Source organism: Dermochelys coriacea, chromosome 27 (assembly GCF_009764565.3).
Source record: "Dermochelys coriacea isolate rDerCor1 chromosome 27, rDerCor1.pri.v4, whole genome shotgun sequence".
NCBI classification, from domain to species: domain Eukaryota; kingdom Metazoa; phylum Chordata; order Testudines; family Dermochelyidae; genus Dermochelys; species Dermochelys coriacea.
This window is the reverse complement of record NC_050094.1, coordinates 5,326,235-5,353,208: the sequence shown is the minus strand read 5'-3', so window position 1 is coordinate 5,353,208 and position 26,974 is coordinate 5,326,235. Positions and strand designations below refer to the sequence as shown.

The window sequence follows — 26,974 nt, the reverse complement described above, 5'->3', positions numbered from 1 at the left end:
CTCTAATAAATTTGTTAGTCTCTAAGGTGCCACAAGTACTCCTTTTCTTTTTGCGAATACAGACTAACTTGATTGATTAATGACTCTTTAACATCACCATCATCCCAGCAGCAACCTGAGGTTCCTAGGAGGCAGCCCCCCTCTCCCTGCGCCTCCCTGGGGGAGACAAGTCACAGAGGCGGGGGCTCCAGGAGTTACTCTCTCCTCTGGATCGTCTGCAGTGCCGGGGGGTCCCCGAGCGGGGAGGCTCTCAGGGAAAGCGAGAGGGGAAGAAACGAGAAAGGACAAGAAGAAACGTGCCCCCCCCACCCCCCACTGCACCCCCGCAGTTCTCTAGAGCCGTTCTCCCATTCTGCAGCGGCTACCCACCAAGTCCTCTGTGCCTGTGCGTGCGCGGGGCCCTGCATCTCCTTCCCTCCTTGCTCCTCTCTCCCGGGCACTCAGCAGCCCCCGCTTTCTCCGAGGACTGAGACTGGCAGCGTCTGGAGCCTGCTCCAAAACAGGGCTGGGAGGATGCTCGAGTCCAGCCGCTAGCAACATCGGAGCAGACAAATCAAGCCGGGGGCGGGGGGGGGTTGGGGGGGAGCAGCAGCGCTGCTCCGCCGCCCATCAGCTCGGCAAAGCGGGCAGCCCCTGTGCATCGGGCGCTGTTAGCCGGCTGCAAGCGGCCCCGCTGCCTTTCTGGTCTCTCTCGAGCTCATCGCTGTTCAGCGTGTGTGTGTGTGTGTGTGTGTGTGTGGAGGGGGAGGACTTTATTTCCATTGGCTAAGCTCTCGCTTCCCACCCACATCTCTTGCACATCACCTTGGTGTTTCCCTCAATAAAACCAGCCCTCCTTATCGCACCGAGAAAATCAAGAGCTAGAGTTTGAATGGATTTTATGTAAATATTTACCCCTGCTAGGCCACTGCTGAGCTCCCAGCAGCGGGCCTGATCCTCTCTTCTTCTCTCCTCTCCTTCTCCCCACAGATAAGGGGTGAAGCCCATTGGAAGGTGGTGGCGGGAGATACAGTTCTGTCTGTCTAGATGAGGCACTGACCTGAAAAATAGTGCCAGGATTTTAACAAACTACCCCAATGGATCTTAAGGACAGCACCAGCGAGGGAAGCATGGGAAGCCTGGAGCCCTCCAGCATCCAGATGTTTGCCAATACTTCCTCCCTCCATGGGATCCGCCACATTTTTGTCTATGGGCCGGTGACGATAAGGCGGTTGCTGTGGACCATGGCCTTTGTGGGCTCGCTGGGTCTCCTCCTGGTGGAGAGCTCGGATCGGGTGGCTTTCTATTTCTCCTACGAGCACGTCACTAAAGTGGACGAGGTGGTGGCCAATAGCCTGGTTTTCCCTGCGGTCACCATCTGTAACCTCAATGAGTTCCGCTTCTCCAGACTCACCACCAATGACCTATACCATGCTGGGGAGCTCCTGGCGTTGCTGGACGTGAACCTACAGATCCCAGCACCCCACCTGGCTGACCCAGCTGTCCTGGCCGCTCTCCAGGAAAAGGCCGACTTTAAGCAATACAAACCGAAAATTTTCAGCATGCAGGAGTTCTTGGGGCGCGTGGGGCATGACCTGAAGGATATGCTGCTGTATTGCAAGTTCAAAGGTCGGGAGTGCAGCCAGAAGGACTTCAAAACTGTGAGTATGGACAGAGCTTCTACTTCCTTTATCTTCTCTGTGGCCGGGTGTGGCAGTGGAGAATCCAGCAGGTGCTTAAGGTGATGCAATCTAGCCAAGGGTGAGTCAAGAGAGACCCATCTCTGCTGGGTTCAGGCTTCTCTCGTGTGGTACTGGGAAAGAGGCAGGCAGCCTGTTGAGTTGAAGTTTGTTTGCCAGAGCCCTTTTGTACTGGTTGATCCTCCCTAGCAGGCTAGCAGTCCCCAAAGGCCACTTGCTGCTGGAGCTGTGATTTGGAGGGGCCCCTGCCGACCCACCTAGCAGACAGTCTGATCTGTCATGTTGCAGTGAGTGAGCTGTGGTGGTCGGCCGATGCCTTGGGCTGGATAGATTCTAGTGCAAAAGGCAAGTGTGCTGAGTTGCAGAGTGGTCTGAGTGCAGTCATTGGGACAACAGCCTCTGCCTGGGTTTTGTGGCTTTGATGGACCCGCAGTTTGCAGCATCATCATTCGAGGTGGATCCTGCTTTGTCGGCTTGCGATTCTGGCTCTTAAATCCTTGGTGCGGTTGCTAGTTTGCTGTGCAGTGTGGGTCCTTTCCTGCCGCTGCGTTGAAGCGAGAGGTAAAATGAATCCCCCAGACTCGGTGATGGTCCCAGCGCTGGGTCCGTTCCCTCGGCCGGCTGAGGTGTGAAACCAGCGCCTGAGTCCGGGGAGAGTGAGAGAAGCAAATGGCTTAAGAGTATTTAATTGCACCCCTGACAGTGACTGACACTTGCCTGTGGTGGTTCACGGATGGAAAGCAGCTGCTCTAAACACACACACATACACACACTAGCATGTCGCTTGAAAGAAAACGTGAATTCCTGCGGAAGGGAAAGCGGTGACCGTTCTGATAGCAGAGGGGCCAGGCTTGCACGGGGGATGCTGGCATGGGTGCGGGAGGGGAAAGAGGGTTTCCAAACAGCGCCTGTATTTTTTTAACCATCTGATTTGATTGCTGTCTCAGAGGTGAGTGCTAATCATTTCTTGCTGTGGTCTGTGCTGAGCTGTGACTTACACCGGAGCTCTTCCGGTCTGCTTCTCTCCTAGCTGGATGAAGCAGGTTTTGGAGAGTTAAGTGAACCAAAGCGTGCATAAAGAGTGCTTTCAGCCATTTGTTTCTGCAGCATGTACATTGTTTGCTCTTTTTGCTACCGGTTGTCCTGGGAGTACATGGTGTGGTTATATGAGCATTGATTTCTAGATTGTCATGATGGACTAGGCTGTCATTTGATTTCATGGGCATAGGGACCATGTCACCTCCACAAATGCAACCTTTGGAACCTTTTGTCTCAGCTACTTTTGTATCTTGCGACTCAAGCTGACTTGTGCTACCGGCACATAGCATGTGAGGTGGAGAATGTTTTCCTGGAAAATCCGAGTGGGGAACAATGTATTTTATGGAGCAGTTATTGGCAGCTTCCAACTTACGAACCCCTATCCCCTTCAGAACCAGCTACCTGGTTTCGAGCAGGAATCGACGCTTGTAGGCCATTAAACACAGCTTGGATTGTTCAGAGGATAGGAAGGTGTACAGAGGTGCATTAAGACAGGACAAGCACTAAATCCTGTGTTGTTGCCCGGGGAACAGACTGGTGTGCGTATGTCAGAATGGGGAAGGCAGATGTGTGTGTGGGGCGTGGATGGGTGGGAAGGAGAAGCCTATACGAGAGTTCAAGCAATAAAAGTATCATTCAAGTCAGACACTGGCCTGAGCCAAAAGTGATCCCTGAGCGGAGTGCTTGTAATCTAGATCCCAACAGTGCAAATGGTTCTTCCCTGTAGAACAGGCCTCCCCAAATCAGATGCAGACTCACTATTATGCAGCAAGTGTCTATTAGTTGAGAGTGAACAAATCCCAAACACTTACAGGGTAACATTTTCAAAGTGCCTCGGTGACTTAGGAACCTAATTCCCATTTTCAAAACCAAGGCACGTAGGATCCTGAATGGAGGCCAATGGGACTTAGGCTCCTAAATAATTTGATCCCAGAGTCACAAAGGTATGTAGGTGCCTAATTCCCCATAGAAACCTAAATACCTTTGAGGATCTGGCCCTTAGTAACTTTTGGTGATTTTACCCGACACTTAAAATCCAGGGGTGGTCACTTTGGAATGATGCACTGTGTTTCTATGATTGACTTTCCATGAACACAGTGATTTCAAAAGGACACAGACCATCCATGGGCTGCCATGGAACACTTAGTCTGCCAAAGGAGGTTAGCCCCAGCAAGGACAGCCAGGGCTTTTGCAGGGTAAAGAGTCATCCTTCTAAAGAAATACTACAGTATGGCCCTGATGGGATCTCTGCCATAGGATGTAGTCGTTTGGACCCTTCCTGAAGAATACTCTAGTTCTTTTAAGATAACCTTATCTCTAGTGTGTCATGTAAGGTGAAAACCTCTGCTCAATAGCAACAGCCTGAATAATGTGCTCCCCGGCCCCTTTCGCCTACAATTCCCCACACCCCAAACTAGAAGCTGAAGGCTGGCGATTTGTAATCCGTGCATTTGACCATCAGGATTCATTCTGTGATCTGTTCAAGCTACTGCTCCTTTGCCATGTGCGCTATGTGGTTTCCTGGCATTGATACTAGAGTGGCGCAGGATGGAAAAAGAGATGCCATGGTTTTAAAGGCTGGTTTATAAATCATCACTGTACATTCCCCATCTCCTCTAGGGCTGTTTTCCTTTCACTATTGATTGTCCTGTGGATACGTGGTGCAGTTATATTAGCACTGATTCCTAGGTGCTCATAATGGACAAAGCTCCATTATTTGGTTTCACCTCTAGGGGATACCTCAATGTAAAGTGCAGGGCTCTGTCCTGATCAGATGCACTACCCTGGAAACTCTTGCTTGCTTCTCGTTCGCTTGACCAAATTGTGCGTTTCCCAGTCCAGAGGCCAAAGAAACAGGAACCCATTAGCTGGGGGGGGAGGGGTGTCTGCACTGAAGTGCTGCTCTGGGTGTGGGTTTGCACAGTGTCTGCTCCCACAAGTGAATATAATACAGTGTGACAGCCTCATATGTCGTCTCAGCGTTGTGGAGGAAGGCAGGCAAGGGGAATGCATAGCCATGGTGCATGGAGTAGGTGGCTTCGCTCCATTCCTCTGTTTTCCCCCTTCCCTTCCCATGCTCATGCGCTGTTATTTATTTGACAGGGTTCCAGCTGGGTTTTCTGTATACTCTGTGCTTCCTTCCTCCCAAGATACTCCCAGCCAATGGTTAATCACATTCTGGGCAGCTCGGGGTAGTGAATTCCTAGGCTTTTCTGTAAAAATGCATCCAAGTAGTTTCCCAAGGATTTAGCATCCTTCTCCAGGCTGATTCTGGAACCGGTGCGCAAAAGCAGATAGCACTGTGAAAAACGGGAATCCCAGTGGTCAGTGAAGCATTGACTATTAGGCAGTAGGTGAATATTTTTAGCAGCAGACGAAGGGGTGACTGTGGGGCACACCAATATCCCAAGCAGAGTGTTTGGGGGCAGAGGAATACAAGGGCACCCCATTGGGAAGAAGCCCAAATAAATTTGTTAGTGTCTAAGGTGCCACAAGGACTCCTCATTGTTTTTGCTGCTACACGGCTAACGACTAACACGGCTTCCCCTTGGAAACCTCCTCCTCAAAACTGCTGCTCCTGCAAGGCCCCAATTTAAGCATGAACCAGGGCTGCCTCCTATTGGCATTTTTCTGGGGTGTGCGTGTGTGAAATAATCCTGCAGCGATGCCACATTGCAACCTCGGAACATTTCTGCCTTCGAGTCATGCTGAGCCCAGCTGCAGTGAGCTTGCAGCCTGGCCCCAGTGAGCTTGCAGCCTGGCCCCTCTGCGTGTAATGAGCAGCTTCAGCAGGCCGCTGCATTCAGGGTGGCATGGAGGCTTCACTGAAGCTTCCCCATTGGGCCTGCGGGCCTGGAGGCTATTCCCTTAGTGCACAGCAGGAGATCAGGGTCCTGTGCCGGACTCCAGTGTCAGTGCTGCAGCTCTCCAGACATGGGCAGGGAGAGAACCGCAAGAAACCCCAGAAGCCACAAACTGCAACAAGCTCTTGGTTGTGTTGGCAGGAACCCCAGCATCATCAGAGCACCGTGTGCCCAGGAATGTTTGGTATCCAGGCATCAGGCAGCCTGGGGGGGCGTGTTTGTGGTGTTTCTGTGGAGTGTACCAAGTGCATTGGGCACGATAGGCTAAAAAAGCATGGATATGTCTGAGACATGGTCTCATGCACAACTGTTATGCCGCTGAGACCCCTATGTGCGCCACTCTCATACCAGGTAGGGTAGCTACGGTGCAGTGCTCTCAGCAATGCAGGATCGCGGCCCCCTGCACCCACCACCCTGCTTGGCGTTCTATCGCTTTGCTTCTCTAATGGTAGGACCAAGCTCCGTGATGGTTTCATGGGAGGATGCCTAAGAGCTGGGGAGGCGAGGAAGGAGGGGATCAACTACAGAAATGATTCAAGCACTGGGAGAGTGGACAGACTGAACCAGTGGCAGAGGGCAGACCAGGAAGGGGCAGTGCTGGAGAGGAGAGATGGCACAGAGGAGACAGGAGAGCAGAGGGCAGGGCTGGAAAATAGGGAAGGGTGGACCCACTCCATCCTATGTGTGGAATAATAGCAAGTGGGGTGCATGTATGTCCTGTAAAGAGAGCAGTGTCAACTGCATCCTAGCAGCCATCAGCTCGCCCAGCTCCACTGAGCACAATAGACCTGTCACGCAGCAGATCCCATGGGCTCAGGTGCAAATACAGAGGACACAAGTGCAGGAGAGGAGGTGGGGTATTATCAGTGTTGTCTTGTATCCTAAGAGAGAGAATAGCCTCTATCAGCAGACAGAGAACTGGGGTTTTCAGGAAATTATAACCACACATGGATTGAAATGCATGAAGAAATGTGATTCTATCTAACATTATCTGCTAATTGAGAACTGTTTTATACATATTGTTAAAAGAAAAGGAGTACTTGTGGCACCTTAGAGACTAACAAATTTATTAGAGCATAAGCTTTCGTGAGCTACAGCTGTAGCTCATGAAAGCTTATGCTCTAATAAATTTGTTAGTCTCTAAAGTGCCACAAGTACTCCTTTTCTTTTTGCGAATACAGACTAACACGGCTGCTACTCTGAAACCATACATATTGTTGTATGGGTCCATTTATGTCAGTGGTAACATTAAGACTCGATGTGTGTATTTATCTTTATTGTTAGGTTTCAGAGTAGCAGCCATGTTAGTCTGTATTCGCAAAAAGAAAAGGAGTACTTGTGGCACCTTAGAGACTAACAAATTTATTAGAGCATAAGCTTGCATCCGATGAAGTGAGCTGTAGCTCACGAAAGCTTATGCTCTAATAAATTTGTTAGTCTCTAAGGTGCCATAAGTACTCCTTTTCTTTTTATCTTTATTGTTGTATGTGTATTTATTTTCAGTACAAATAATCATCAATAGATAGTATCCTCACAATGGATACTGCCTCATGTAAATATTTCCATTAGGGGAAAAATCTACCTACTTACCTACCTACCTAATCTCCAAATGTTCCTTTCTCACTCTCTAACACACCCATAACTGGAGTACTAAGAGCTAAAATAGCCTTTTTTTCACTCTGATTACCCTATTCTAAGCTTTTTTATGCTTATTCTTCATCCACTTTTGGAGAATCACTTTTGGATGTTGGTTATTTGAGCTGGTTAAATATATAAAAAAGTCTGGATAAATTATTAATCAAAAATTGATAATATTTGCTCAATAATCTGTTTGAGGTGTTGTCCTAAGGAGCTAGCAATCCTCATTAGTGAGGGGAATCCGACACAAAAAAGAGTACTTCTTGCACTGACAAGAGTTGATTTCAGACAGATCTTCTAGGACCTACCATTGGTGCTCGCTGATGGCATTCTTCTTTAGCTCAAGTGGGAAAGATCCGTGCTTTTGGAACTGTAGTCCCAGAGTTCTAGTCCTGGTTCCCCATTGCAGAACATGGACTCGTCACAGGAGATGCGGTGCAGTCTCATAGGCTGAGTGGCACATATTTAAATGCAGACATCTGTTAATGGAACAGCATTGCATGAGCCTTGTCCTCATGCACGATAAGCACAAAGGATTTGCGTGCCACTGCACTTGCTGGAAGCATTGCCCTGCTCCCTTGCTGTGGGACTTCGGGTTGCTTGGAACTAGGCTGTGTCCAGTACAATAGATTCATAGATACTAAGGTCAGAAGGGACCATTCCGATCATCTAGTCTGACCTCCTGCACAGCGCAGGCCACAGAATCTCACCCACCCACTCCTATGAAAAACCTTACCCATGTCTGAGCTACTGAAGTCCTTAAATCATGGTTCAAAGACTTCAAGGAGCAGAGAAGCCTCCCTCAAGTCAACCATGCCCCATGCTACAGAGGAAGGCGAAAAACCTCCAGGGCCTCTCCAATCTGCCCTGGAGGAAAATTCCTTCCCGACCCCAAATATGGCAATCAGCTAAACCCTGAGCATATGGGCAAGATTCACCAGCCAGATACCCAGGAAAGAATTTTCTATAGTAACTCAGATCCCATCCATCTAATATCCCATCTCAGGGGATTTGGCCTATTTACCCTGAATATTTAAAGATCAATTACTTACCAAAATCCCATTATCCCATCATACCATCTCCTCCATAAACTTATCGAGTAGAATCTTAAAACCAGATAGATCTTTTGCCCCCACTACTTCCCTTGGAAGGTTATTCCAAAACTTCACTCCTCTGATGGTTAAAAACCTTCGTCTGATTTCAAGTCTAAATTTCCTGGTGGCCAGTTTATACCCATTTGTTCTTGTGTCCACATTGGTGCTGAGCTGAAATAATTCCTCTCCCTCTCCTGTATTTATCCCTCTGATATATTTATAGAGAGCAATCATATCTCCCCTCAACCTTCTTTTACTTAGGCTAAACAAGCCAAGCTCCTTAAGTCTCCTTTCATAAGACAAGTTTTCCATTCCTCGGATCATCCTAGTAGCCCTTCTCTGTACCTGCTCCAGTTTGAATTCATCCTTTTTAAACATGGGAGACCAGAACTGCACACAGTATTCTAGGTGAGGTCTCACTAGTGCCTTGTATAACGGTACTAAAACCTCCTTATCCCTACTGGAAATGCCTCTCCTGATGCATCCCAAAACCGCATTAGCTTTTTTCACAGCCATATCACATTGGCAGCTCATAGTCATCCTATGATCAACCAATACTCCAAGGTCCTTCTCCTCTTCTGTTACTTCTAATTGATGCGTCCCCAACTTATAACTAAAATTCTTGTTATTAATCCCTAAATGCATAACCTTAAACTTCTCACTATTAAATTTCATCCTATTACTATTACTCCAGTTTACAAGGTAATCCAGATCCTCCTGTATAATATCCCGATCCTTCTCCGAATTGGCAATACCTCCCAGCTTTGTATCATCTGCAAACTTTATTAGCACACTCCCACTTTTTGTGCCAAGGTCAGTAATAAAAAGATTAAATAAGATTGGTCCCAAAACTGATCCCTGAGGAACTCCACTGGTAACCTCCCTCCAACCTGACTTTCAGTAGGACCCGTTGCAGTCTCCCCTTTAACCAATTCCTTATCCACCTTTTGATGTTCATATTGATCCCCATCTTCTCCAATTTAACTAATAATTCCCCATGTGGCACGGTATCAAATGCCTTACTGAAATCTAGGTAAATTAGATCCACTGCATTTCCTTTATCTAAAAAATCTGTTGGTGCCTCTTTGAGTGCAGCTACCTGATGGGATGACAGGACTCAGGAGAAGGGAGAGAAGGAGAGAGAGAGGTATTTGGAAATGGTAGGAGGGAGGCGAGAGACACGCGTGCGTAGAACTAGGTGAAGGGACCTTGCTAGCTACTCTTCTCTGTATTCATAATGGTGGGATTTATTTGTACAGCGTCATGGGGATTTCTCTGTGATGCCTCCAGGACAATGTGCAGAGATAGGTCAGCACCAGAACATCAGGGCAATTTGGTTCTGTACTGAACTGGACTCCTCCTTGAGCACTGATTTGCTGTTTCATAAGTGGGACACATAGAGCATCAGAGAGACACACAGACATGGGTGCCCTGTGTGGAGAGAGGGGGGCTGGGGAGGAGGCTGGAGAGGGGAGAGGGAAACATCTCCTCCTGTCTGCTCAGCCACACAAGTCTCTGTGAACACATCAGCCCAGGGCTCTGCTCTCTGACCTGCCTCCCTGCTGAATATAAAGCCCCATTCAAGCTCTCTGTCCTGATAGTCAAACTCTTCATGAGACTGGCCCTGGCTACCTGAGAGATCATCTCTCCCTCCATGACCATGACCCCCTACTGGTCTACCCCCTACCCTCTACACTGGAGCTGGAAGCTGATTCAGCGAGCACATTGAAAACAGAAGTGTAGCCGCGAGCAGTGGGAGGGGCTAGCTGTCCTATATCTGATCCTGACCAAAACCCTAGCAACGTACCTGGGGCAGCAAGCCTCTCCCTGCTGCTCCTGGCTACACTTCTAGTGTTAGCACCCCCGCTAGGTCAGAGTAGTGTGAGCTACAAGTTACACCTCCAGTGTCGGTGCAGACCTGCCCTTTGGTGCCTAAGTTCTCCAGCTGTACAATGGGCTAAGAGCAATCCCCTACCACATGGGGCTGTGAGGGAGAAGAAACTGAAGGCTGTGAGATGCTGGGGTAATGGGGGACCATACGCCTGTCATGGAGAGACGTGTTCTGACAGCACAGAGAGAGGAGACTGAATGTGTGGAAAAGGGACCTCAGAGAAGGCAAAGAATCTCTGCCTGTGTGACAGAGCCAGCTGGGGGCTGGGAGTCTCCACCTTTCCTTGCCGGAGGCCTTGATGTACTTTTGCAAACCCAATCTGTTCAGCTAGAGGGACAGAAATGCTGAGCCGTGCATTTCGAGTGACTCCCTTCACCAAAGATATTCGTGCCACCATAGAACGAAAGCTCTGTGGCTCCTGAGTCGGTCTGGACCATCCAAGGAATGACCACCAAAAATGGGGTCTGAGCTGGAGGGAGACGCAAATTCCCCAAAGAGCGGGGTAAAGAATGGTCTGACAGGGGAGGATGCTGACAGCCAACGGGATGCGGCTGGTTTAAGACGGGTGAGGAAATGAAAATTAAGGTTAGGATTGCTGGAGCAGTAGCAAAGGCAAGTAGCTGGTTGTAATCACTGTAAAGGACAATTTTTGCTCATCTGCTAGTGCTAGAGAGGAACGGTGCTGAGGACCCTAGTCTTGGACTTGTGAGACCTGTGTTCAAATCTCTGCTGAGCCATAGGCTTCCTCTGTGAGCTTCGGCAAATTGCTTGATCCTTCTGAGCTAGGTGTTTAGGTGCCTGCAGACTGAGATGGACCCTGAGTGTGACTTATGAAAGCTTTTGAAAATCCCATGAGATACCAGTTTGCACCCGTAGGTGCCTAAATACCTTTATCAACCTGGCCCGCTGGGCTTCAGTGCCCCATCTGTGACATGGGGATGCTTGCACTGCCCTGCCTCACACGGGAGTTGAGAGGAGAATCACATTCATGCCTGTGAGGAGCTTAGGTGAGGCCCTAGACGCTAGACCAGTGGCTCTCCACCTTTGCAGATGACTGTACCCCGTTCAGGAGGCTGCTTTGTCTTGCGTACTCTCAAGTTTCACCTCACTTAAAAAACTGCTTGCTTACAAAATCAGACATCAAAACACAAAAGTGTCCCAGTGCACGATGACTGGAAACCTGCTGACTTTCTCCTTTTTACCATATTATAACATAAATAGATGGGAATATGAATGTTGTACTTACGTTTCAGAACCTGGTTTTCACTTGTGAGTCTGTCTGAAGCCTGAGCCCCACTGCCCAGAGCTGAAGCATGTAACTTAGCTTTGTGGGCCTCTCTGTGGCATGGGGCCCCAGGCAGTTGCCCTGCTTGCCACCCACTAACGCCAGCCCTGCACTTGCAATGCCCCAAACCCATCCCGCCAGCCCCTTGGGGGCTGCAGCCCCCAGGCTGAGAAACACTGGTCTAGATGAGTTGACGTACGCCTGGAAGACTGCTGCATAGCCAGGGGTATATGTACCGCTGGCTGAGAACCACTAAGCTAGAGGGCAGGGTCAGGAATGACTCTCAGCCAGGGCTTCCTATTGTTTCCCTAGCCTTGCTCAGCTCGCTCTAGCTGACTAAGACGTGTCTCCTCACAGGCCTCCCTGACACACAGCCTGGACTAAGCTCTCATGGAAGAGTTGCTTGGCTTCAGGGGAGCAGCAGAGACAACGAGAGGCATTGGAACCCAGCCATGCTCTTCCCGCAGCGAAGGGGGATCCTAATGGTGCCTGGTGCAGCTCATTGTGGCCTTTCTCCTGCTGTGGGGAAAAGGGCTGGGGCCCGAGTGACAATTTGGTTTCTTTGATTTCTTGCGTTACTGTGAAACTGCACATGCTGCTGTTCCCCTGGCAGCCTGGGAACCAACCTGGGACTTGCAAGAGACTCAGGGTATGATGTCAGGAAAAGGCTAGGAACACAGGGGTGAGGAAAGTCGGTGCAACCGCTCCCCGTGCATTGCCCCCCGCTCTGCAGCAACCCCCTCCGTGGCATTCAATGAAGTGAGCTGTAGCTCATGAAAGCTTATGCTCAAATAAATGTGTTGGTTTCTAAGGTGCCACAAGTACTCCTTTTCTTTTTGCGAATACAGACTAACACGGCTGCTACTCTGAAACCCCTCCGTGGAGACATCCTGCCAGGGAACAGAAGTGTCTGGAAGCTGTTTGATTAGCAAAACCTCCAAGTGCAATTATTGCATGTTTGGAAAGAGTGACAATGTGACAGAGACTGTGAAAATTGTCCTTTGCCTTTGCATTTGAAAACGCTATCAGGCAGGAACTCGCTGCTGCTGGCTCAGTTTGAATGATCTCTGTTGCACACAAATCCATGGAATAAAAGCCCAAATTCACTAGGCAATGGACATATTTAGAGATAGAGCTCTGGTCTCACCAAACCTAGAACTCACTGGCAAACAGGGAGTTCTAGGTTTAGAAAGGAGCTTGGAACATTGGAGGTTGGAGCTCCATTTGGCTGTCGCTAAGCACAAGTTCTGGAGTATGACATGCCGTCATTTCTTATTTGATTTAGCTGCAGAGGCAGGATAGACTTTCAGACGTGATTTCTTTTTGTTTGCTCAGCTCAGGATTCAGCCTTGTTGGAAACACAGCTTATTTTTAACTAAATTTCTTTTGGAAAACACCCCAATAATTTAAATGAAAGGGAGGAAAAATGGCTCGTGAGACTCAAAAAAAGGTTTGTGACATCCCAGGTTTAATAAAACCTAAGAACATAAAAGCTGCCAAACTGGGTCACACCAAGGGCCCAGCTAGCCCGCTTATTCTGTCTCTGACACTGGCCAGTGCCAGATCTTCAGAAGGGATGTACCGAACAGGGCAGTTGGAGTGATCCCCCCCCCCTTCCCCACCTCGTTTCCGGCAATCAGAGATTTAGGTTCACCCCGAGCATGGCATTGAATCCCTGATCACCTTAGCTAATAGGTGCATCAATGGCTATCCTCCAGGAACTTATCTTGCTCCTTTTTGAACCCAATTATAGTTTTGGCCATCACCACATCCCATGGCAATGGGTTCCACAGGTTAATTTGTGGGAAAAAGTACTTCCGCTTGTTTGCATTATACTTGCTGCCTATTAATTTCATTGGGTGATCCCTGGATTTTGTGTTCTGGGAAAGGATAAATAACACTTTTTCTATTCACTTTTTCTCACCATTTTTATAGACCTCCAACATACCTCCTTTAGTCGTCTCTATTCTACCCTGAATCATCTTAATCCTTTTAGTCTCTCCTCATATGGTAGCCATTCCGTCCCCTGGATCTTCTTTGTTGCCCTTTTCTGAATCTTTTCTAGTTCTACCATATCATTTTCGAGATGGGGAAGCCAGAATTGAACACAGTATTCAAGGTATGAGCTTACCATGGATTTATATAGTGGCAGTATGGTATTGTCTGTCTTATTTGCTATCCTATTCCTAATGATTCCTAACATTTGGTTAGCCTTTTTGGTCGCTGCTCCACACTGAGCTGGGGTTTTCAGAGAAGTATCCATGGTGACCCCAAGATCTTTTTCTTGAATGGTAACAGCTAATTTTGGCCCCATAATTATATATGTGTAGTTGGGATTATTTTTTCTAATGTGCATTACTTTGCACTTGTCAAGGTTGAATTTCATTGGCCATTTTATTGCCCATTTACCAAATGTTATAGGATCCCTTTGTAAATTTTTGCCGTGAATTTTGGACTTAACTATCATGAATAATTTTGTATTATTTGCAAACTTTTCCACTTCACTGTTCACTTTCTTTTCCAGATCATTTATGAATATGTTGAACAGCACTAGTCTCAGTACCAACCCTTGGGGGAACCTTCTGTTTACCTCTCTCCACTGTGAAAACTGACCGTTTATTCCTATTCTTTGTTTCCTATCTTTTAACCGGTTACTGATCCATGAGAGGACCTTCTCTCTTATCCCATGGCTGCTTAATTTTCCTTAAGAGCCTCAATCTGCTGGCAATGCCCCTACTTATACATCCCAAAATGCCATTGGCCTTCTTGGCAACAAGGGCACACTGTTGACTCATATCCAGCTTCTCGACCACTGTAACCCCTAGGTCCTTTTCTGCAGAACTGCTGCCGAGCCATTCGGTCCCTAGTCTGTAGTGGTGCATGGGATTCTTCCATCTCTCTGCACTTGTCCTTGTTGAACCTCATCAGATTTCTTTTGGCCCAAACCTATAATTTGTCTAGGTCCCTCTGTATCCTATCCCTACCCTCCAGCGTATCTACCTCTCCTCCCAGTTTAGTGTCACCTGCAAACTTGCTGAGGGTGCAATCCACGCCATCTTCCAGATCATTAATGAAGATATTGAACAAAACTGGCCCCAGGACCAACCCTTGGGACACTCAGCATGATACCGTCTGCCAACTAGACATGGAGCCATTGATCACTACCCATTGAGCCCAACAATCTAGCCAGCTTTCTATCCACCTTATAGTCCATTCATCCAGCCCATACTTCTTTAACTTGCTGGCAAGAATACTGTGGGAGACCGTATCAAAAGCTTTGCTAAAGTCAAGGAATAACACGTTCACTGCTTTCCCCTCATCCATATAGGCAGTTATCTCGTCATAGAAGGCAATTAGATTAGTCTAATTACACCCAGTTGTAATTGTTACATAGGCATATGGACTAACTTTAGGTACAGAAATCATACTTGCATACAAATTGGATAATCACATTCAGTAAATCAGAACCTTTCCAATGATACCTTACAAGAAGGATGACCACCTGTCCCATTTTTAAAGGGACAGTCCCTTTTTTAGGGACTTTTTCTTATATAGATGCTTATTACCCCCCACCCCTGTCCTGTTTTTTCACAGTTGCTATCTGGTCACCCTACTTACAAGACCCATCGCACATAAAGTATATCTCAGTTATGTCATACCCATATTATAAGCATATTTTCATAAAGAATGTGGAATGTAGCATCAGAATGATTCTCTTGCTCTGCCACAGACGCCCTGTATGACCTTCAGTAAGTCATTTAGTTTCTCTGTGCCTCAGTTTCGCACCTGTAAAATAGGGGTAATGGCACTGCCTTGTCTCACAGGGGTGCTGTGAGGATGAACACTTTAAAAGATTGCAAAGTGCTCAGATTCTACAGTAATGGAAGCCATACTTAAGTAGACGGTTCATTGTCACATCTGTATCTAGGACAGTGTACCAACCGCAACCAGTTGGAAATGCTAGCTGCATCCAGTTTGCCAGCTTATAGGAAGCTGGATATGCCAGCTGTACCCAAAATGGCTGGCTCAGTGTGCCCACGATGCAGTCTGCTATGCTGATGGCATGACATTAGCTGTGTCAGAGGTTTTCTGTCTCAAATCTGGGCAGTTCAGTGTGTCAACTATAGCCCTGCGGGAGCGCTTAGCTGAGCTCCAGTTCAGTATGCTAGGTAGACCCATGTGTTGAGCCATAGGCCTAGGTGTGGCAGATTTATACAAACTGTTTCTTCCTTCAAGGTGAAAGAAAGGGTGGGTGTGATTTTCTCCAAATACTGTCCACCGCCCTATGCTGTGTTGCACGGGCACCTCTGTCTGTCACTTTCTCCTGCACTTGTTGCCCCGTGCATGCACCAGGGTCCCCCATGACTGCCCCTGGATGAGAACATGGTTTTCTGGTCCCACCAAAAATGTTCAGATATCAACACATTTTCTCGCCTGACTGGGGATGAAAAAGGTTGAAAATCTTAAAAACTCTTGTGACCTGAAAAAAAAAAATCTTTAAATAAATAAATAAATTAAATAAATCCGTTTGGGTCAATCGCAACATTTCATTTGAATAATTTCCAAATGCCTTCATTTTGAATCTTTCCTTTTTCTTGTTCTTTTTTAAAATAAAACCTTCTTTTTTGGTCTAAATTTACCAAAATTTCAAAGCAAGATGTCGTTTCAACTCAAAACCCCCAAACTTTTCATTTTAAAAAAAATGTCAAAATGGGACATTTGGACAATTTCTAAACTTTTTTTCCCAATCGCTTCTGGAGTTGGAAGATTTGGTGAAATTGACCTTGTTTCATGAACAGTTTTGGTTTTTTGACAAATTCAGCTTTTGCAGGGGGGTCAAAAAACTAGTTTGTGAAAAACTTCCTGATCAGCTCTTCACATGACACGGGGGAAGATACACACACACACACACACACACACAGTGATGTCTCGGCTGACATATATCCCCCTGCCCAGAAAAGCCAATGTCACTGGGAGCTCAGATCCTGATCAACAGTGCTCAATAAATCCTCACTGTTGCCCAGGGGTGGCCAGCCTGTGGCTCCGGAGCCACATGCGGCTCTTCAGAAGTTACTATGCAGCTCCTTGTATAGGCACCGATTCCAGGGCTGGAGCTACAGGCGCCAACTTTCCAGTGTGCCGGGGGGTGCTCACTGCTCAACCCCTGGCTCTGCCACAGACCCTGCCCCCACTCCACCCCTTCCCGTCTCCTCCCCTCAGCCTGCCATGCCCTCATTCCTCCCCCTCCCCCCCCAAGCCTCCTGCACGCCACAAAACAGCTGATCAGCGGGGCTGCCAGTGGGAGGGAGGTGCTGGAAGCAGGATGGGAGTGCTGATGGGGGGCTGCTGACATATCACTGTGGCTCTTTGACAATGTACATTGGTAAATTCTGGCTCCTTCTCAGGCTCAGGTTGGTCACCCCTTCTGTAACCAATCCCTCATGCAATGTATAGCAGCTCTCATGGCTCATAAATCCAGCAGGTTGCATCGCAGAGGGCTGCCTTGTAAAAATCATCTTAACTTGAAAACAAAAATTACCCTGTTCTCCCTCAGTGGCTATAAATGGCCTTCCCTGGCCAGGAATGTCCCCACCATGGAGGAACCCAATAAACTTCCATGGGAAGTTGTTTATTGACCATAAACGTTGTTTTGTTTCCAAGAGAATTGAGTGGTAATGAGAATTTAAATATTCATCTAAGGAGATCTGAGCTGAGTGGTAGCTGCTGCTATGGGTTATAAAGCTCAGCAGTTGTTTTAAAATTGGCATTTGATTGCCAGTGGGTTTCTAAAAAAACACGTGTTGCCTTTTAAGAGACAGAAATGAGGCCGATAAGCCGAGTCTGAATAGAGCCCAGCTAGATGATAGGGAGTCTGTCCCACATTCTGCCTCCTGTCGGATCTCAGCCCAGGAGATCACAGCACCAGAGAGAGGAAGAGGTGATGCCATGTGGCGGTGAAGAGACTGAGAAGCATTTAATGATACAGACAGAGAGCCGATGGGTGAAACCAATGGGCGTTAGATGCGCACATACCTTTGTGAATCCCACCAGCGTGTCTAGCACTCCTCAAGAAGTGATTGCCCTCCTCCTTCTCATGACCATTTTCATCCAGAAAAATTCAGTTTTTCACTGAAAAGCTGGAAATTTTCAACTGTTTTTCTGTCGATGTTCATTTTGCCAAAAAAAGTCATTTGTTGTTGCTGCCTTGTAGACACACCCTGCTGGCGTCTCTGCTGGTGTGAAGCACACACAGAGGTGGATGAAAGAAGGTTTTAGGTAACTTCAAGTTGGGCTCCCATAGATTTACCTCTGAATCAGGCTTGAGTCCTCAGTGCAGTGCTGTCGGAATTCCACAAATGGACTTCGGCCATCACATCATTTTAAGATACAAACAAGGTTTCCCATTTGCCTGCAACCAGCAGACAAGCTGGTGTAGAACTTGGCATTTCCTTCTCTCTTCATCACATTGGTTCCCAACACCTGATCTTTACATGGAGAGAAAATTCAAAATGAGAAAATCCAAGAAAAGCTCAGTCAAAGCAGACAGGTTCTGCCCGGTTCCCCCACAAAACCTGACCTCAAAAGCAGACTCCATGTTCACTAGGCCCTGTCCATGCTGGGCCTGCTTGAAAATGGGCCTCTTGGCTTGTCATTCAATCTCGGATTTGATCAGATCTCACTTCCAAGTAGAGCTGGTCGGAAACCAGAATTTTCATTATGCAGGAAATTCTGACATTTTGAAATTTGTGTTGGTTTTGAATTGGAAGGAAAAGTCGAAATTCTGAAAATTGTCATGGAAAATTCCAAAAAATATTTGATCGGCAACATCAACATTTTTCATTATGATAAAGGCAAAACATTAATATAGGATGTAAAATCCAATATTTAAATTCATATAAAAGTTGTGATGAAATTAAACAAACCAAGAAAGTTTAAAAGAAACCATTTCAGCATTACTGCAACAAAATGTTTTGATGTAATCAAAACGAAATGAGGAAGCCAGAAGGATTTGTTTTGACTCTTTTTCATTGACAGTTTTGTCAAATTTGACTGTTTCTTGGGGAAACATTTTGATTTATACAAAATTGCTTTTTCCGCCTGGAAACTGCTACGTTGAAAATTTTACAATCAACTAGGCTTCCAGTCTCTCTTAACACTGTGCTCTTATTTCCTGGTACCACAATTCATGATCCTCAACAGACTGACCTGGCATGTTGGTGGGCCCCTATTAGGCGTAATTCAGAATGTTTGGCTCATGTGAATGTTTCTGGGACGTGACTCCAGTTCATGAGATCTGTTAAATCATCAAGCAAACTCTGTTTTGTGTTTTTAACCATGTATATTTTGTGTAGAGTAGCTTATCAAGGTTTTGGATCCTCCAATCAGGAAACAGAAACAATACTATGTGACTTGGAAGCCTATTCCAGAGTTTAACTTCTCTTATACTTAGAAAGCTTTTCCTAATATCTAACCTAAATCTTCCTTGCTGCTGATTAAGCCCATCAATTCTTGTCCTACCTTTGATCAAATTTAATCATTTGATCACTGTCCTCTCTGTCACAGTCCTTAACTTCTTATCGGATCCCCCCCAGTCGTCTTTTCTCAATATTAAACATGTCCAGTTTTTTTAGCCTTTCATCATACGTCAGGTTTTCTAAATCTTTGATCATTTTTGTTGCTCTCCTGTGGACTCTCTCCAATTTGTCCACATCTTTCCAGAAGTGTAGTGCCCAGAACTGGGCATGGTACTCCAGCTGAGGCCTTGCCAGAGCTGAGTAGAGCAGGACAGCTACCTCCCATAGGTTACAGACGACACTTCTGTTAATACACCCCAGAATATTGGCCTTTTTCACAGCTGCATCTCATTGTTGACTCATAGTCAGTTTGGGATCCACTCTAAACCCCAGCTCCTTTTCAGCAGTACAACCACCTGGCCAGTTATTTGCCGCGGTGTGGTTGTGCATTTGATTTTTCCTTCCCAAGTAGCACTTTGTACTTGTCTTTACTGAATTGCATCTTGTTGATTTCGGACCATTCTCCGGCTGTCTCTTGGATGAAGCCCCTCTTTGAGCTGCTGTAAACTCTTGATAGCAATGCTTAATCGAGTGACTGGAAGTCACAAACACATAAAAATCACCGCCTACCTGTAGGTGGAAAAACAAATTCATTGGCTTGCTCCCAGTGAAGCGTTAATTACCAGCAGCAGAAAGTGCTGTATGTGTAACCCTTTTGTATCTATATCCCCAAGGGGGTATGCTGCCCTGTGGCCTTCCCCTGAAATCAATGGCTTGTTGGGGTTCCTCCAGGATAGAAGATACCTTTCTTCCAAGGGCTCTTAGCACATCCAGCAGCTCTACATAGGCGCTCTACTTGAGTGCAGTGGCATATCTGGAAGCTGGGCAGCTCCATTATACTCACCGTTTTACAAAGTGGTGAGAGTGGTTACATTCGGAAGTCATCATTTGCCTATTATTTCAGCACAGCTGCATTTGAGATGCCTCAGTTTCCCTCAAAAGCAAAGGAAATAACCTTGGTGACTGTAAACCATGTGTGATAACTCTTATTTGGGATGACCACAGTATGAGCAGTCGAGCTGGTCAGAAATTGTATATTTTTTTCCAGGGAAAATATAGAGTTTTCAGTAAAAAAATAAAAAAAACAGAAATATTTTGATTCTGAAATGCTGCTGCACTGCCTCATGGGAGTTGTAGTTTGGGTTCTTAATGCTCCCAGTTACATGCATCATTTGGGTTCCCTGGTGGAACTACGTCTCCCATGATGGGCCACAGTCTCCCCTCTCGGTGAGGAAAGGTGGGTTATTAGGGCAGCTGCATGGCTGTGGTGCATCGTGGGCTACTTTAAAATATTTTGGTTTTCAGGTGCCCCTTTTTTGATGAAAAATCAACATTTTCCATAGAAAGCAAACATGGATGGAGGCTAGTCACCCAGACAAGGTCATGCCCCTGCTCACTGCTCTCAGCCCCACCCGCCACCGTGGCCCCATTCCACCCCCACTCTGCCTTTTTTCCTGAGTCCCCCACCACCTTGTTTCTTTCCACTGCATCCTTCCACTGTGGCCCCGAGACTGGAAAAGTTCTATGCCACCAGGGGTGTGGCAGGGGGAGATTTTTCTGGAGGTCCCAAATTGGCTGGGGGCCCTGGGCATGGGCCCTGTGGACCCATGAGGTAATCTGCCACTGCCCCGACCCTGGGGGCGCAAGGTTTGTAGAGGCTTAGCCTCCGTCAGCCTCCATTATGCACCACTCATGAAAGCGGACATTGTTTGCAAAAAATGTGGTTGTGTCAGAAACCCAATTTCCTATGGAAAGACAGTTTAAACAGAAAATTTTCAAGCAGCCCTGGTGAGCCGCCCATCTGTGCTAAGGCTTGGATTCAGTCTCCTGAGTAGGGGCAATATTCTGTCTGTCAGACTGAAGCATTTGGCACCTCCACTCTGTTAATGTGGTTTGTTGACTGATATATTTTCCTCTTTCCATCCTGGTGCATCCTGTGGCCATTGTACCTTTTTTAGATACTTCAGGAACATTTTAAGTGGCCATTAACTAATGCTAAATTATGATGGAGCATCTCCTGGAGTACATGTGACATTCACATGAGTAACAAATGAATTCGCTCCAGTCAAGCCAACGACGATGGATTGCAATTCAATTAACAGTAGTGCAGTTTGCTACTCTAAATAACCTAGGAAGTATTCCCTGGATGGCATGTGTAACTACAGAAACACAAACACTCTGACGGCAAAGGGATGCCACCAACCCCAGGGTGGAATGGGGCAGCTGGCAGCTAGAAAGAAGAGTATGGAGAAATCAAATACTGGGCCAACTGCTTAGTCCTAATCTAGTTGCATCCCATTGAAGCTGGTTGGATTTTGCTTTAGTAAGGACTTTAATTAGGTGCAGGATCGAGCATTTAGCCTCCTGGACTGCAGTCTTAGCAGTCAGGTCAAGAACCGTTCCCCTCTTATTGTTATAGTGACCGCCCAGAGGCCCCCAAATGAGATCAGGGCCCTGTTAAGCTAAGCCCTGGTCTATACTGGACGTTGAGGTCAAATTTAGCAGCGTTAAATCGATTTAACCTTGCACCTGTCCACATGACAAAGCCCTTTTTTTCAACTTAAAGGGCTCTTAAAATCGATTTCCTTACTCCACCCCCGACAAGGGGATTAGCACTGAAATCGGTTTTGCTGGGTCGAATTTGGGGTACTGTGGACACAATTAGATGGTATTGGCCTCCAGGAGCTATCCCAGAGTGCTCCATTGTGACCGCTCTGGACAGCACTCTCAACTCAGATGCACTGACCAGGTAGACAGGAAAAGGCCCGCGAACTTTTGAATTTCAATTTCCTGTTTGGCCAGCGTGGCAAGCTGCAGGTAACAATGCAGAGCTCATCAGCAGAGGTGACCATGATGGAGTCCCAGAATCGCAAAAACGGGAGGTACGGGATCTGATCGCTGTATGGGGAGAGGAATCCGTGCTGTCAGAACTACGTTCCAGTTTTTGAAATGCCAAAACATTTGTGAAAATCTCCCAGGGCATGAAGGACAGAGGCCACAACAGGGACCCGAAGCAGTGCCACGTGAAACTTAAGGAGCTGAGGCAAGCCTACCAGAAAACCAGAGAGGCGAATGGCCGCTCCAGATCAAAGCCCCAAACATGCCGCTTATATGATGACCTGCATGCCATTTTAGGGGGTTCAGCCACCACTACCCCAGCCGTGTTGTTTGACTCCTTCAATGGAGATGGAGGCAACATGGAAGCAGGTTTTGGGGACGAGGAAGACGATGATGATGAGGTTGTAGATAGCTCATAGCAAACAAGCGGAGAAACCGGTTTTCCCGACAGCCAGGAATTGTTTCTCACCCTGGACCTGGAGCCAGTACCCCCCGAACCCACCCAAGGCTACCTCCTGGACCCGCCAGGTGGAGATGGGACCTCTGGTGAGTGTACCTTTTAAAATACTATACAAGGTTTAAAAGCCAGCATGTTTAATGATTAATTTGCCCTGGCATTCGTGGCTTATATATATAGCCTTTGCAAAAGGTTTCTGGGGAGGGCAACCTTATTCCATCCACCATGGTAGGACATTTTACCACTCCAGGCCAGTAGCACGTACTCGGGAATCATTGTAGAACAAAGCATTGTAATGTATGTTTGCTGGCGTTCAAACAACATCCGTTCTTTATCTCTCTGTGTTATCCTCAGGAGAGTGATATCATTCATGGTCACGGGGTTGAAATAGGGTGCTTTTCTTAAGGGGACATTCAGAGGTGCCCATTCCTGCTGGGCTGTTTGCCTATGGCTAAACAGAAATGTTCCCCGCTGTTAGCCATGCGGTGGGGGGAGGCAAAATGCGACCTTGTAACAAAAGCACATGTGCTATGTATGTAATATTAACAGCAAGGTTTACCGTGAAAGAGTGTACCCATTATTCTATAAAATGTGTCTTTTTAAATACCACTGTCCCTTTTTTTTTCTCCATCAGCTGCATGTGTTTCAAGGATCACAGGATCTTCTCCTTCCCAGAGGCTAGCGAAGATTAGAAGGCAAAAAAAAACACACTCACGATGAAATGTTCTCTGAGCTCATGCTGTCCTCCCACACTGACAGAGCACAGACGAATGTGTGGAGGCAGACAATGTCAGAGTGCAGGAAAGCACAAAATGACCGGGAGGAGAGGTGGTGGGCTGAAGCTGAAAGGTGGCGGCAGCGTGATAAGAGGAGGCAGGATGCAATGCTGAGGCTCCTGGAGGATCAAACTAATATGCTCCAGAGTATGGCTGAGCTGCAGGAAAGGCAGCAGGACCACAGACCGCCGCTACAGCCCCTGTGTAACCAACCGCCCTCCTCCCCAAGTTCCATAGCCTCCTCACCCAGACGCCCAAGAACGCGGTGGGTGGGCCTCCGGCAACCCAGGCACTCCACCCCAGAGGATTGCCCAAGTAACAAAAGGCTGGCATTCAATAAGTTTTAAAGTTTTAAACTTTTAAAGTGCTGTGTGGCCTTGTCCTTCCCTCCTCCACCATCCCTCCTGGGCTACCTTGGTAATTATCCCCCTATTTGTGTGATGAATTAATAAAGAATGCATGAATGTGAAGCAACAATGACTTTATTGCCTCTACAAGTGGTGATCGAAGGGAGGTGGGGAGAGTGGTTAGCTTACAGGGAAGTAGAGTGAACCAAGGGGCGGGGGGTTTCATCAAGGAGAAACAAACAGAACTTTCACACCGTAGCCTGGCCAGTCATGAAACTGGTTTTCAAAGCTTCTCTGATGCGCACCGCACCCTCCTGTGCTCTTCTAACCGCCCTGGTGTCTGGCTGTGTGTAACCAGCAGCCAGGCAATTTGACTCAACCTTCCACCCCACCATAAACGTCTCCCCCTTCCTCTCACAGATATTGTGGAGCACACAGCAAGCAGTAATAACAGTGGGAATATTGGTTTCGCTGAGGTCTAAGCGAGTCAGTAAACTGCACCAGCGCACTTTTAAATGTCCAAATGCACATTCTACCACCATTCTGCACTTGCTGTACTTGAACAGCTCCTGACTACTCTCCAGGCTGCCTATGTATGGCTTCATGACCTATGGCATTAAGGGGTAGGCTGGGTCCCCAAGGATAACTATAGGCATTTCAACATCCCCAACGGTTATTTTCTGGTCTGGGAAGAAAGTCCCTTCCTGTAGCTTTTGAAACAGACCAGAGTTCCTGAAGATGCGAGCGTCATGTACTTTTCCTGGCCATCCCACGTTGATGTTGGTGAAATGTCCCTTGTGATCCACCAGTGCTTGCAGTACTATTGAAAAGTACCCTTTGCGGTTTATGTACTCGCTGGCTTGGTGCTCTGGTGCCAAGATAGGGATATGGGTTCCATCTATGGCCCCACCACAGTTAGCAAATCCCATTGCAACAAAGCCATCCACTATGACCTGCACATTTCCCAGGGTCACTACCATATCAGCAGATCTTTGATTGCATTGGCTACTTGCATCACAGCAGCCCCCACAGTAGATTTGCCCACTCCAAATTGATTCCTGACTGACCGGTAGCTGTCTGGTGTTGCAAGCTTCCACAGGGCTATTGCTACTCACTTCTCAACTGTGAGGGCTGCTCTCATCTTGGTATTCTTGTGCCTCAGGGCAGGGGAAAGCAAGTCACAAAGTTCCATGAAAGTGCCCTTACGCATGCAAAAGTTTCCCAGCCACTGGGAATCATCCTAGACCTGCAACACTATGCATTCCCACCAGTCTGTGCTTGTTTCCCAGGCCCAGAATCGGGGTTCCACCACATGAGCCTGCCCCATTAGCACCATGATGCCCACATTGCCAGGAGAGAAGTGCTTTGAGAGAAGTCTGTGTCCATGTCCTCATCACTCTCGTAACCGTGCTGACGTCGCCTACTCGCCCGGTTTCACTTTGCCAGATTCTGGTGATGCATATACTGCTGGATAATGTGTGTGGTGTTTAATGTGCTCCTAATTGCCAAAGTGATCTGAGCGGGCTCCATGCTTGCTGTGGTATGGCATCTGCACAGAAAAAAGGCGTGGAACGATTGTCTACTGTTGCCTTGACGGAGGGAGAGGCGACTGACAACATGGCTTACAGGGTTGGCTTACAGGGAATTAAAATCACCAAAGGGGGTGGCTTTGCGAGAAACTGAATGGCCGCCTCAAGGATAGAACTCAAAACCTCAAGGATAAAACTCAAAACTGGGTTTAGCAGGCCGTCGATTTCACAGAGGGAGGGAGGAGAAAATGAATACAAAACAAATCTGGTCTATTTCTTGTTTTGTGCCACTTCATCTATCTTTATACATCTTGCTGGCAGCAGACTGTGCAGTACAACCCCTAGTCATCTCTTGGGTGCTCGGCAGAAGACGGTGCAGTATGACTGCTGGCCATCATCTTCTGCTGGCTGCAGATTAAAAGACAGTTCACTGCCGGTGGGACTCAGTCGCCATGAGACGAAGCAAGGGAAATGACCTGGCTGAGTCACTCCCATGTTTGCCCAGGCGCCCGGTTAAAAGAGCACCCAGGACTACGTCAATGACGGCTACCAGTCATACTGCACTGTCTGCTGCCAAAAGGCAACAAACTGCTGCTGTGTAGCAATGCAGTACCATGTCTGCCAGCACCCAGGAGACATACGGTGACGGTGAGCTGAGCAGGCTCCATGCTTGCCGTGGTATGGCGTCTGCACAGGTAACTCAAGAAAAAAGGCGCAAAACGATTGTCTGCCCTTGCTTTTACGGAGGCAGGGAGGGAACAGGGGCCTGACAATTTGTACCTAGAACCACCTGCGACAATGTTTTAACCTCACCAGGCACTGGGATTTCTACCCAGAATTCAAATGGGCGGCGGAGACTGCGGGAACTGTGGGATAGCTACCCACAGTGCAAAGCTCCGGAAGGCGACAGTTGCCTCGGTACTGCGGACACAGTCTGCCGACGACATGCACTTAGAGCATTTATGTGGGGACACACACACTCGACTGTATAAAAACGCTTTCTACAAAACCGACTTCTATAAATTCAACCTAATTTCGTAGTGTAGACATACCCTAAGTGCTGTATAGACACAAAGCGTAGGTCTACACTGCACACTAAGCCCGTGCTATGATTCAGGTTTGAGTCCAAGTCCCCCTTCCATCCACACACAAATCAGTCTGACTCGGGTCAGTAGGCACCCAGTTTCTAAGACCCTCCTAGGTGGGTGGGTCAGAGCCTGAGTCCCGCTGTGACTTGGGTCCAAGCCCTGTCATGGAATCACAGAAATGTAGGACTGGAAGGGACCTCAGTAGGACATCTAGTCCAGTCTCCTGCACTGAGGCAGGCTTAAGTATTATCTAGACCATTCCTGATGGGTGTTTATCCAGCCTGCTTTTAAAAATCTCCAATGATGGGCATTCCACAACCTCCTTAGGTAATTTGTTCCAGTGCTAAATTACCCTGACAGGAAGTTTTTCCTAAATCTCCCTTGCTGCAATATCAGCTCATTAGTTCTTGTCCTGTCCTCTGTGGATAAGGAGAACAATGTATCACCCTCCTCATTATAACAAACAGTGTATTTGAAGACTGTTATCATGTCCCCATCCCCTTCCCTTCTCTAGAATGTCTGTTTGAGCTCTCCTCCTGGATCATGTTTTCTAGACCTTTAATCATTTTTGTTGTTCTCCTCTGGACTTTCTCCAATGTGTCCAGAGCTTTTCCAAAGCGTGGTGCCCAGAACTGGACATAGTATGCCAGCTGAGGCCTTATCATGAGTTCTCAAAGATAAGTTCTAATGGCTCAGGCACCTCTTGAGTCAGTGTCATAAATATAAAGGGAAGGCTAACCACCTTTAAATCCCTCCCGGCCAGAGGAAAAAGCCCTTTTACCTGTAAAGGGTTAAGAAGCTAAGATAACCTCGCTGGTACCTGACCAAAATGACCGATGAGGAGACAAGATACTTTCAAAGCTGGAGGGGGGACAA

At 47.4% G+C, this 26,974-nt stretch overlaps 1 protein-coding gene across 1 annotated transcript in view; it reads left to right on the top strand.

The window, feature by feature from the left end:
• Window positions 1-422: 422 nt before the first annotated feature.
• ASIC2 (acid sensing ion channel subunit 2) overlaps window positions 423-26,974 on the top strand; it is a 1,237,856-nt gene continuing 1,211,304 nt past the window's right edge. Inside the window, exon 1 of the mRNA XM_038385862.2 lies at window positions 423-1,640. Within this exon, the coding sequence (XP_038241790.1) occupies window positions 1,077-1,640 (564 nt within the window). The 5' untranslated portion in view covers window positions 423-1,076. The remainder of the gene's footprint in view (window positions 1,641-26,974) is intronic.